At 47.9% G+C, this 13,086-nt stretch overlaps 2 protein-coding genes across 2 annotated transcripts in view; both read left to right on the top strand.

The window, feature by feature from the left end:
- The first annotated feature begins 6,803 nt into the window (after nt 1-6,803).
- Nucleotides 6,804-11,335, top strand: LOC125528750 (auxin-responsive protein IAA19). The gene is made up of 5 exons (XM_048693193.2): nt 6,804-7,287; nt 8,068-8,297; nt 8,917-9,058; nt 10,055-10,116; nt 10,978-11,335. The coding sequence occupies exons 1-5, from the start codon at nt 6,947-6,949 to the stop codon at nt 10,986-10,988; spliced, it is 786 nt and encodes a 261-aa protein (XP_048549150.1). The 5' UTR covers nt 6,804-6,946; the 3' UTR covers nt 10,989-11,335.
- A 138-nt stretch (nt 11,336-11,473) lies between these two features.
- Nucleotides 11,474-13,086, top strand: part of LOC125514121 (uncharacterized) — a 42,972-nt gene continuing 41,359 nt past the window's right edge. Inside the window, exons 1-2 of the mRNA XM_087539078.1 lie at nt 11,474-12,050; nt 12,403-12,499. The gene's annotated coding sequence lies outside the window, so the exon portion shown is untranslated. The remainder of the gene's footprint in view (nt 12,051-12,402; nt 12,500-13,086) is intronic.

Genomic DNA, 13,086 nt, shown 5'->3' with positions numbered 1-13,086 from the left:
TTTGCACAACTGAAAAATAGTGATTACCACTTCAAATCTGGTCAACAGATTGAATGGTGGTAACATTAGTCTCTTTTCTAAAACCAAGTATATTTAGTTGATTAATGTCTAATGTACTCCCTCGGATCCAAATTTTGACGCACACTTAATACAACTTTAGTACAGATTTGTACTAAGTATGCGTCAATTAATATGGATCGCAGGGAGTACATATATTAGCGATGAGGTAGCAAATTCAACATTCAGATATTGCTTTAGAAAGGTTAGGACCATCTAAAAGGAGTATATCTTAAAGATAAATGTCCTGAACTAAAAGATATGTGTAAATTAAGTTATTTTTATAGTGCTATATTTGGCTTAGCAAAGTTCGGGTATATTTCCGAATCTGATGTAGTGGCTATAGAATGGTAATATTTTTTGAAATAGTTTAACTATGTATGAGATTAATTAAAAAAAAGTAAGACAACAAAGTATATGATGTCCTCACATTTGCGAGGGCACTTTGCTGTAAATAAAGACTATGTGCACTGGTCGAACCAAAACGAGTCTGTATGTTTGGCGCGTAGCTTTCACGTACGCCTTGGACACTGGCAGGTACATTGACTTGAATCGGCCATGACGCATTAGGTCGAAATCACTGTTTTGACCCTCTTTTAAAAGTTTAGTACGATTTGACCTCATCATTTTTTTTGACAATCGATTTGACCTCATCTTCAAAGTGTCTCATTTCTTTCGAGACATTCTTGAAAGTGTCAACAATTCTGGCGTTTGCGTTGCTATGGTGTTTGCTCCTGGCCCAAACAATTTGGGCCACGGCGTTTTCCTGTGGCCCAAACACCGTGGCCCGCGGCGTTTTGTCCCATACATAGATGCAAGGCCCATGGAGAAACGCGGGACCAAACGTCACAGTCCGTGGCATTTCCCGTGTAACGTGAACGCCAGGGATGTTGGCATGACCACGAGAGGTCAGATCCGATTATTTTTTTCTTCTAGACGGGTTCAGACCATGATTATCTTCTCGTTTACGGTCAAAGCAACAGTGATTTTGGTCACCCACTTGGCACAAATATCACTGTGCACTGCGCGTCTCCGCAGCCAGACCCCGGCTGCCCGCACCGCACGCCGTTGCCACGCACGGAACCACGGCACGGCACGCGGCGACAGACAGTCGATAGCAGGAGAGCCGGGGCACGGCCCTGCCCTGCCGTCCCTCCAGTTTGTTCCTCTGTCCTCGCCGCAACGGACAGCGCGCGCCGATCCGTCGACCTCACTCCGCGATGCCTGCCGCCACCGCCAGTGGGTGGGCGCGCAGGCCAGGCCGGCCGGGGCCGGGGTGCGGGCGTTGGAAAGGAACATGGCGGGGCAGGGCAGGTGCAGGGGTGGATCGTCGTCATCATGGCTGCCGCTGCACGGGCCCCGTCCGGTCAGTCCTTCTCGGTTGCCGGCCGTCCGGCAGGCGCGCCGGGTCTCTGGCTCCTGGGGAACGGAGACACACCGACCCATCGATCGATCCACCGAGCTTTTCACCTGGAAACCCTCGCGCCTAATTACTCATGCGGCCAAAATCATCAGCACGGACGAGTGGAGCAGCGATACTCGATCGGCCAGCGTGCACGGTTCCGTTGACGGCCTTGTGTGATCGACGACCGTGCGCGGCGAGTTATCTATCCAAGTCACCTTAAAGTCTGAACATATAATGGGGAACAATCAAATTAAACCTTATAAAATAGAAAAACTAAAATTCTGAGATAAGTTTTATAAACCGGAAAGATGAGTAGAATGCACCCGCTAGCGAGGTATAGTACGTAGCGTACTACGTCGGCATAGGCTGCCGCGCTTGGTGGTGCACAATTATGCTGGCAGCCGGAGCGGCAGCGAGCAGTGGATGAACAGAGCAGGCGCAGTGGAGTGGAGGTAGCTGGAGCGGCGCGCCAGGGGGAGTTAATGCGGTGCTCTCGAGCGCGCCCGTCGCACGGCCATGATGCCCGGCGAAGCGACCGAGCGGGGCGGTGATGATGCGCGCGTGGACGGACGGCCTCGGGGTGACAGACACACAGCAGCAGAGTATTAACGCACGCACGCTGGCTAGCTAGCCTTGCCGCTTCTAGTGGCCGGCCGTCGTAGATCGAGCGGGAGGGTTGCAGGTGATGCTGCCGCCGGCCCGCCGCCCGCATGCGCTGTCGCCTGGCCACCGCGCGCTCCATCAATTCCGAGCAGAGCTACCGGTGTGTGTTCCACATCGAGAATATGCGATGCGATCGCATTACTTGACCTTCGTCCCGTGTTTGGTGGTAACAGACTGTGGTAGTGGTACCAAGTGGTGGTTCGGTTCATCGATCGGCCAAAAACGGAGCTGTTCATGCCTGCGTACGTGGAACTATGCCCTCGGTTGCACAGACAAGTTCGGTAGCCAGCCGCACTGTGCCAAGAATGCGAAATGCCCGTGGAAAACGTAGCCAGCGTGTGTATACCGGCCATCATTCTGGCTGGTGCACCCACCACCACAGTTGCAGCAATTGATGTACGGACGCGGTGCATCAGCAGCAGAAAATTCGTGACAATCGCCATGCAATCCGGGTCAATACCCGGCCAAAGCCGGCGGCCTCTCGCCTCGCCTCCGGCTAGACGGACGGAAACAAAGTCCAGAGCGGCATGGCAAGGCGACGCGCCGGTGGGAGCATGGCGCGAACACGGCATGCCCACACCAGACCGGATCGTGCACGGGGACGCGCGGCATGGGGCGGTGATCTCGTCCATACGCCCACTACTCCGCACAAGTGCGCGCGCTGCGAGTGACCGGCCAGCGACATACGTACATGGTGCACAAAAACTCGTGATAGTGAATACTATATTTGTTATGATTTAATTAATCTTGGCATTAGTTTTTTAAAAGTGATACTGCCTCCATCCTAATTTATTGGTCTTCTTTGTAATTTATGTCAAATTTTGATCACAAAATTAACAAACAAAATATTAGTACATGTTACTAAAATTTACATCGTTGTGTTCGTATTCAAACCTAGTTTCCAATAATATTTTTTAGACATGCATTAACATTTTATTAGTTAAAAAATAATATCAAAATTAGGCACAAAATACGAAAGGGGCCAATAAACCAGTACGGAGGTAGTACGTCGATCGTCCTGAAGCAATGAAGCACGTGTGCGGTTACCCTACTGAAGAGATGCGCCTCTGTCTCTGTCTTTGTCTCTGTCTCTTCATGTGACTTGTAACCATCGCGTTTGTGCCATGGGTCCTTCAGGGATATATATATGTACATCATCATTATCATTACCAACAAACATCAATTGTTACTGTTCATTTTTACAGTGTTTCTTTACACGTTATCACACCGGTATCTCTATCGAGAGCGCTAGGCCACGAAACTCGCTGGAGAAAGTTGGAACGAACATGGCTGCCATATCTAAAAAAGAGTTTGTTGAACTTGTCGTCGATGGTTCTAACTATTTGTCATGTGCAATCAAAATCAATTTGATGACCAAGGGACTCAATTCCACGATAACCACACTTGCCCCAAGAGACTTCATCTATATAGACATAAGAAGGTGTTCATCATTGCACTTCATTCAACATCATCTTCACCCTGACCTAAAGACAGTGTCTGATGGAAGAGTGCCATCTGACACTCTGAAAACTCTTTAAAGGAGAGATATGATCAACAAAGGGCGATCGTGTTGCCCGAAGCGCAACGGGAATGGGCACTAATCCGATTCCAAGACTTTAAGTCTATAGTTGCGTGCAATTCTATTGTTCATAAGATCAACTTTAAGTTGAGATCCTGCAATAGTGATATTTGGATTCAAAACTTAAAAAATATCGTCCTGTTTGAACTCTTGTGAAAGTGTGTGATTGTCAATGGTGAGAAGATCCGTTATATCTACGGAAATATCAACGCCCACATGTGTGGGCGTTTGCATCTCGCCCACACGCGTAGATACATGTCCGTTTGTGAGCGCATGAATCTTGGCATGTTTTAGTGCCACGTAGGACTGGCCTGATGTGTGGGCGTTCAGCCGGTCGCCCACCCGGCAGTTTCACCACATAGGAAGGGCTGGTGTGTGGGCGTTCAGCAGTTCGCCCACATGCCACTTTGCACGCACACACAAGGGCTAGTGTGTGGGCATTTGGCATCTTGCCCACACGCCCTTCTTCTCTCCCACACCCAAGCTGCTAGTTACCATGTGTTTTTGCACTGCACATGGCAACTGCCTCTAGTATGCTTTTATAAACAGGTGGCAACTCTCTTTTTTTATCCGAGTTTGCCATGTGTTTTGCAGGGTACACGGCAACTGCCTAGTGTGCACGTAAGCAGATGGCAACTCTCTTTTACCGAGTTGCCATATGTTTTTGCATGGTACATGGCAACTGCCCTAACGTGTACGTAAGCAGATGGCAACTCTTCCTTTTTACATGGCAACTGCCCTAGCATGCTTGTGAGCACATGGCAACTCTCTCAACTGCCTAGTGTTAGTATGTGGCAACTCATAAAGTTATGAAATCATGGCAACTACATTAGATCAGACCATACATGACAACTGCAGTTGAGCAACCATGCCAACTGCAGTTGTCCGACATGGCAACCGTTGTTCAGCGACATGGCAACTGCAATTAAACGAATATGGACGAGGGTCTGGATCATGGCAACTGCGGGCGCGGTGACCGTCACGCGTGGCGTGCGGGACCAGAAGGTACGAGGCCTAACATACGGGCGTGTGGGCGTTATCAACTTCGCCCACACGCACGCGTGTGAGAGGGATCGGGAGGGAAAAAAAGATACGTGTGAGCGCTAATTGTTTTGCCCACACGTAGGTGTGTGGGCTGTTCCTCTTATACACCACACAAAATGTGTGGGCAGACTCCCTAACACCCACACGTGTGACACTTATTGGCGTTCTATATCTATGCGTAATGAAGGATAAACCAGAGTGCATATGCATCAACAGGAAAGTACTCCTACTAGTTTGGTGGCAGCAAGCAGTAGACAATTTCCCTTGCGAATACCACCACTACCAACGGCTATTTCAATCCATTGATCGGCCAAAAAAGGGAAATTGGCTACGTAAGCGGGAGCATATTTTCGGCTGCACCTGCAACAGTGGAGTTTGTTTGTTGGAGCAAAGAAAAGAAGGCGAAATGCATGCCCGTGGAAAACGCAGCATACGCTACGGAGTACACGCTCGGTCGGCATTATTCCGGTGGGTGCACCAACCGCCACCGCAGCAGCGATCACTCAAGGCGCATGCACGGTCCCGGCGCACCCGCAGAAACTTCACGACGAACCGCCACGCGACCGACGCGGCGCACCCTCGTCCCTGCACGCGCGCGCGGGCCGCCCATGCGCTGAGCGGACGCGCATGGAGCGGGGTGGCATGGCGCCAGAGCGGGATCGCGCTCGGGAACGGGCGTCCACTACCGCCAGTCCATTATTGCGGGCGACGCCGGTGATGAGCGCTGACCGCGACGACGACGCGGCACGGGTGACTCGTCGTCGTCAGCGTGGGAGTGGTGGAGCACGGCACGGCGACGGGGGCACGGGAGGGTGGTGGTGGTGGGTCTGGGAAGACGGAGGAGAGCGACGCGTGCGCGGCGCTGTCGGGTGGACTCGCGGGCCGGGTGTCTGCCGGTCGGTCCGTCCTTTGCCGTGCCGTGCCCCTGCGCTCCGGCCGGCCAGCGCGCCGTACGTGGCCGCCACCCCCCGCCATTACTTTTATCCCTCCGTCCGCCCCGCTCCGTTTCCCACGACGCGAGACAAGTGCGGCGTACGCCCACCCACCGGGAGGGAACAAGGGCCAGCAGCCATGGCCATGGATGATGGATCGAGTCGAGTACAGTCGCAGGGAATAATTATGGCCGAGACCAGCATCGAGCCAGGGAGTAAAAGAAAGAAATGCTTCCGTTCGTACTACTACTACGTGCAGGTGGGACCAAGCTTTGCAGGGCCCAGTCGCTGCGCGGGGGTGAAGGTGAAGTGAGGTGAAGCAAGCGAGCGTGCGTACGAAGACGAAGAGTGGCTGGCGCAGCGGCAGGTGTAGTATACGGATGATGATTATAAAACGCAAAAGGGTAATCCTCCTCGAGATCCTGTCGCTGCAAAGGAAAACCGGCTTTACTAATCACATCCGTATACTACACGAGTGTACTGTAGTACTTTCCCCGTTCCGAATTACTTGTCATATGTATGAATGTATTTAGATGTATTTTAGTTTTAGATACATTTGTTTCTGCGACGAGTAATTTGGAACGGAGGAAGGAGTACTAATAACCGCAGGCCGGCGTGTGCTTTTGGTCAACAAGGGTCGAGGCTGTCAGTTTCAAATCCTCATGTTTCACCTCCGACGGCACGGCAGTACGCACTCTTCTTCCGCAAGCGTGCAGCGCAGTGCCTCCGGTGAAGCGCTCCACGGCCATAGAAAAGAAAATGTTACAAGTACGTCTAACTTTTTTTTTTCTTTTTGGCGAAACAAGTAGAGTACTACGTCTAATTCTATCCAATTTCTACTAGCAAATGAAGCACGTCTAACTAGAGTAGAGTTGCACCACTCAGCACACATTTTTATATACTCCTACTAGTAGATATTATACACTGAAGCAGACACCCACACACACACACGGTCGCCGCGGCCGCACAGCGGATGATGCACACGTTTTCCTACCCATGTCCCCACCGCGAGCGAGCGAGCAAGAGCGAATAGGCAGGCTACGCGCACCCCCCGACGGACCCAACCCAACCCGACCCGGCCCGAGGAAAGGGGAGCAGAATAAAGAGCCGCCGGCCCGGTCGGCCACCACCACCACTCCCACTCTGCTTCTTTATCACGCCCCACCTCCCCTTCCCTCTCCGAGGCCAGCAAACAAAAAGAGCTCCTTTCCTCCTCTCCTCCCCCTTCCCTTCCTCCTCGCCCTTCACCTGCCTCCTTCCCTCCCAATGCCGCCGCCCAATCTCCAAGCGCGCGACTACATCGGCCTCGGCCCCGCCGCGCCCTCCGCCTCCTCCTGCTCCTCCTCCGCCTCGGGCGACGCCGGCCCGCACCTCGCCCTCCGCCTCGGCCTGCCCGGCCGCGACCACCCGGAGGCCGCCGTCGACGCCGCGCTCACGCTAGGGCCGGCTCCAGCTACTGCTCCGGTCCCTCACAGGGGCGGCGCCAAGCGCGGGTTCGCCGACTCGCTCGACCGCTCCCCTGCCGCTGCTGCCGGGGCTGCCGGGGAGGAAGACAAGCACAAGGGCGAAGCCGCCGCCGCCGGAGCCGGAGCTCCTCCAGCCGCCAAGTAAGTTTTCTTTTACTATTTCGAGCTCCAGCTTGAGCTTGGCTCCTTTGTTGCTGCGGTTTTAGCTAGCTCGTTGGATATGTGCATCTGCTACATTTCATTTCGGCAGTTTGGTTTAATTTTGGATTGCTTCATAAGCAGCAGCAGCAGCAGCAGCAGTGTCCAATAATAGTGACACCTCGCTTGATTTGCTTGCCGAAATGTCAGTGCAAGATTTAAGCAACCAGCACGAGAGGATGTTCCCTGCTAAAACTGGCCACTCAACAGGTTTCTGTTATCCTGTGACCAGCCGGGTTTGTTGCTTATCTTAATTTGGTCCGATCTGGTCTGGCACTCAGTGTTATGCACTATGTATGTATGGCGCAAGTAATAGTGATGCTTCTCTTATTTTCGTGCTCAAGTGACCGGTTTTAAAAACCTACTACTCTGAATCTGAAAGTACCCGGGCTATTACATTCTAACCTAAGAAGACCGACCCTCGTTTTTGTTGCTCAGACATGCGCCTAAGGAGGAATTACCACCAAAGTGAGCCAAGTGACTTGTGAGTTAAACGCATAATAGCACGTCCCCTGCTAAAACTGTCACTTAACCGGGCTCTGTAAGCCTGTAACCACCCGGGCGTTGCTTATCTTAAAATAACTGAGTTGTACGTGTTTGATAAGGGGAAGGGGGGAGTGCCCAATGATCCGAATGTTGGTTGCATGTTTAAAAGTTAAACCATGTGTTTCGGTTGATGTTTTGTTTGATCTGGTCTAATACCAAGTGTTATGCACTCTGTAGGGCACAAGTTGTTGGATGGCCGCCTGTTCGGAGCTACCGTAAGAACACGCTAGCCGCCAATGCCACAAAGACCAAGGCCGAGAACGAAGGTAGAAGCGAGGCAGGGTGCTGCTATGTCAAGGTCAGCATGGATGGAGCCCCGTACCTAAGGAAAGTCGATCTTAAGACTTACTCCAGCTATGACAACCTTTCCCTGGAGCTGGAGAAGATGTTCAGCTGCTTCATCACTGGTGGGTGTTGCTCTTTTCATTTAATCCATCTCCTTTCTTGTTTCTTCTAGATGCAAGTTACTATTATTAAGTAGGTTAATCTCTAGCCTGAGCAAATAGGAGGGTAGGAATGACATTTCCAGATGGATTTTCTGGTTGCTGAAGATCTTGAGAAGATAAAAGATGCATGAATACTTGCGAATCCCACTAGCTGAACTATGGTTTCCAAGCCTAGTCAATGACCAGTAACTAGTTACTAACTAGGTTAACTTAACATCATTTTCAGAAGGGAGAATTTTTTTTTAGAGAAGTAGATTGCAAATTGAGTGCTATAGACTGGTCTTCCCTAAATGACAGGAACTAACACAAAAGCAAAGCAGTAGCATATGCCATTAACAACATTCCTTACGTATTAGGAGCAAAGGAAGCAAATTTTGGTAACCTGGGTTCAGTTAACTCTGAAGATATGCAATGTTCACAGTATTTTTCATTCTGCCTCAATAAGTATCATTTCTAGCCTTACTTCTGGAACTTTTCTTTTTGACTGTGAACTGTAGGGCAACTACAGGTGTTTTCTATTTCTCTAAATTAGATGTGTGTTTCAAGGAAGCATGTTTATATTTAAAATCGGGCATTGCAGGCAAAAGCAGTTCCTGCAAAACATCGACGAGAGACAGGCTCACTGATGGTTCTAGGGCTGATGCTCTTCAGGACCAAGAGTATGTACTTACCTATGAAGACAAGGATGCTGACTGGATGCTTGTTGGTGATCTTCCTTGGGAGTAAGTTCCTGAATTTTGTGGTTTGTGAGATCCATGCACTTTAACATGCTTTTATGATGGCTTATTGTTGTATTCTTCTCTTACATGCACCTCAACTTAGTATGCTTTTATGATGTCTTACTATGGTATTCTTCTCGCACATACAGTATTGCTTTTGCTGTTGTCTGTTTATGTAACTTTGATAGAACTTTGGAGATCTTGAGAAGTTGATAATAGAGTCATGAACTTGCTATTCTTTATGTAACTTTTGTAGAACTTTGGAGATCTTGATAAGTTGATAGTAGAGTCATGAACTTGCTATTCTTTATGTAACTTTTGTAGAACTTTGGAGATCTTGATAGTAGAGTCATGAACTTTATAGAATTTTCAACATGGTAGCCTAGACTTTTACCACGAGTGGTTTACCCTTTACACTGGCCTTTTGGAGATGATATCTGGAGGTAGCCAAAAATTTGCAGCACAAACTCTGCACTAGATGGAAGTTTGAGATGCCCCCATGGGTAAAATTTGCTATTTGGGTAATCAAGTCTTCCTATTTCTCCCAGAAGCTTTGCTTGCCCTCCTATATTGCCTCCGGCCTTTGCGTCATGGATGGACACTGCTCTTCTGTGAATCAGTGTTCTGTTTGGCTAACATGTGGATAGGTTAGGTATACTGTGAACAATTGATCATTTGAGGAAACTGTATGAATAGAGAATTACATGCATCCTAGTAGACAGGCTTATTTTCCTAGCATCCTAGTAGACATGCATCCTAGTACAGATTGATTTTGTGAAAAAACATCTTTTGGGAATTGAGGTATCCATTTATTAAGAGATGATGCACAATGCATATACACTGTTTTGGCCTTTTACTCCCTCACCTTTATCTGTGTATCTTTCTGTATGCTATTTATTTTTTTCCCTATGCACAACCTATGCCGTATAAATTGTTTGAATGACTGGTCATGCATTTTTAGCTATTTATGTATGCTTACTATCATTCAATCATTTGCAGCTTGTTTACCACTACTTGTCGGAAACTGAGAATCATGAGAGGCTCTGATGCTGCTGGAATGGGTATGTATGTTCACACACATACTATCATGTCTCTTACATTTCTCCATTTTTGCTTTTGAAGATTTTGTTAGAATTGTTTTTACTTCCATGTGAAATTTGTGGCTCCATTCTTTGTCATGGTTTTAGTATATCTTTAGTTTCATGGTGTGCTGGTATTCCTGATTACTAAACCAGTCCTTATCGTGGACTCGTGGTGATTTCACGTGAAAGAAAAGGCTCTAAAATACCATTTTGAACAGACTTACAATCTGACCATGATGTTGTTCTTAAAAAGATATATCCGGCAGAAAAAACACTGATCTTTAATCATATGTGAAATCCTATGAAATACTAGTTATAATTTGTATCTGGTAATTTATATTACACTTCTTGACCAACATAAAGTAGTACCTGTATGCAATGTTCATTTTAATAGATCACTTCACTTGTGATGGGCTGGAATCGGACCAGCCACATATCAGCCAGAAACTTAAAACAGAGTTAAGGCAAAAATCTGGATATACTGCAGAGGTTCATGGTTTAATTTGTCAAATCATGGATCAAGTCCCTTGATAAGTTAGATCTGGATAGCTTAAAAACTAAATTCGTTTGCCACTTCTGTTCTTTTCGAAGAGGAGGATTACCCCCGGCCTCTGCATCAATCGATGCACACTGCCATCGTTCGCCATTTCTGTGAACTGAAATAAAAGTGCCTTGAGGCATCATCCTCCATATCATACAATTAGAGGGTACCGATTAGGCGACTACTCTCTAGTTCTCTCTTTTAGCCGCCGTATCTTTTTGTTCCCGTCTGCATATCGTTCGACAGTTATCTGTTTTATTATCGATCTGATCTGAAGTGTATATACCATCTACTTGCAGCCCCAAGATAGCTGGAACCGACCGGCCAGAACAAACAGGAGGCGTCCGTCCGTCCTGGTCTCTCCTCCTCCTGAAGTCTTCTGTCTGAATCACGCAAGTGTGGAATTTTGAGTTAACGCTGCAAGGCGCCGCTGAAGGGTGCGAAGGTTGTCTCAACTTTCTGAAAGTGTCTGCGCTGCTGGTAGTTTTATCTGTCTACGTGTGTAGTGGAATATGTGCGTCCTACTGTAAAACAATCCGTTTTTGGCCTCGTCGTTGTAGATGTCCTTTTGGTTCATGAAAGATCGCCGCCTGTATGATGATGCTTTCGCCTATGCTCTTACATATATATTTGAAGTCAAGTCGTATTTTATGAAAATTGGCGCAAATGGATCCATCTTGTGCTGTGCACGGAAGCAAATCTAATTTAGTTACCGTGAGAAGTTACTATGATAATATTCCTCGAGCATTTTTGGCTCTAACTGGCTGCTAGAGCCAAACAGTATTAACCTCCAAAGCGTGTGGCAAAAGAATAGGTGTGCTTGGATACGAATTTGTTTGGTTGATTATCCTGTTCTTCTTCAGCAAGAGAAGGACCCAAAGCTGCGTTATAGTATATCTGTGTACTTGACGGGCTCACCAGAAAAGAAAGACGGAGACTAAAAAATCCTGGAAAAATCATTCATCAGAAGAAAAAGTACTAGAAAATGTTACAAAAGACAGAGACATCTAGCTATTGATTTGGTTGATCCCTCAATCAAACGACAAACAACCACCATCGGATCTTCTGTTGACCTAACAACCCCGACAAATCAAATCTTCTCAGCGCCACCTCCTTCCCTACCGTACGCCGCCCCGGTTCCTCTCCTAACCTAACCTAACCTAACACCAAGATATGGCCGCTGCGCCCTTGCGCCACTGCCTCCACAACGTCCCACCAGCCTCACGGCCTTGCTCCAATCTTGATATTCCATGGAGGCAACGGGAAGGGAGAGGCAATAATCTAGGCTCCAGCCTTCTCTGCTAGGCGGCTCCCAGGGCAGCGGTTGCAGCGACCGGCAGATGTTGGATTCCGTCGGATCCTCAAGTCGCCCGTAAGTATAGCACTGCAAGCGAATTTCTACCCCCTCCGTCGAAAACCCGTAATTTCCAACTGACATCAAATTAACGCCAAACTACGCAAATAACCAGTTTATGCACCGGCACAGATTTCCATGTTCTTTTGCCACATGGAAAGGCAAAAAAATGTGCCTGCAAGGAGAAAACACATGGACAACAAGGAAATGTCAATTTGTGGCTAGAGTATTGATGGACTTTCTTGGTCCTCAAATTTTGTTCACCGATGTTTATTTAGATTAAACTAGCCCCTTTTGTTCCATTGCAAATCGTATTGAATTGTTGTGCCTTATTGTACACTGATATGTTACCTTCTTGCCGTGTATACAGAGGCTGAGAGAATGAGTACGATATGGAGATGGGGTGAGGGACGGACGGGCAAGAGAACAGATCGAGAGGAGCCAGCCGCCAGAGGAGGCGGCTCAAGGTCTGTTTGGTGATGTTTCCGTAGAGGTGTAACTGACAGCATTTTCGGTGTTTCTGACACTGAACAATTCCATGTGTATTTCATCATTACTGCTCCAACAAACTGATTGACTTCCCATGTCTAATTACAGTACTACCAAATTGACCTGTTTTCTTCCTTAGGTTCTGCATATGCCAAAACAGGGGTAGGCAGCTTATTTTGCACAGGGTGGTTAAGGGCTCAAGGCAAAGTGTCTTTTAGTTGCTGGCACACTTTTATACAGATATTTTTCGATATTTTAGTACTGTATTCAACGAAGACTTGATCAAAATGATAATGAGACAACATACGCAGGCCTTTTGTCGCTTTGATGCTACGATCCTGCAGCTTCAGATAGGGCTGCTATTGCTGTTTAATTATATAGGTTGCACCAATGGTAGTGATTGTTTCAGAACAAGAAAGAATTCTAGGATGAGCACCTTTATACATTCCTTATTACTATGGCCAATACATTACATGTCTTTTGTGGTTTTACAAACTTGTACAGAATGATTTCTACATCATACATTGCGCCACTCCAAGAAAAGACTCCCTTGCTGTGCCGATTT

The sequence above is a fragment of the Triticum urartu genome, chromosome 1A, assembly GCF_056163025.1.
Source record: "Triticum urartu cultivar PI428250 chromosome 1A, HENAU_Tu73, whole genome shotgun sequence".
In the NCBI taxonomy this organism is placed as follows: Eukaryota; Viridiplantae; Streptophyta; class Magnoliopsida; order Poales; family Poaceae; genus Triticum; species Triticum urartu.
The sequence above is the reverse complement of the archived record's forward strand: the minus strand, read 5'-3'. Positions and strand labels throughout refer to the sequence as shown.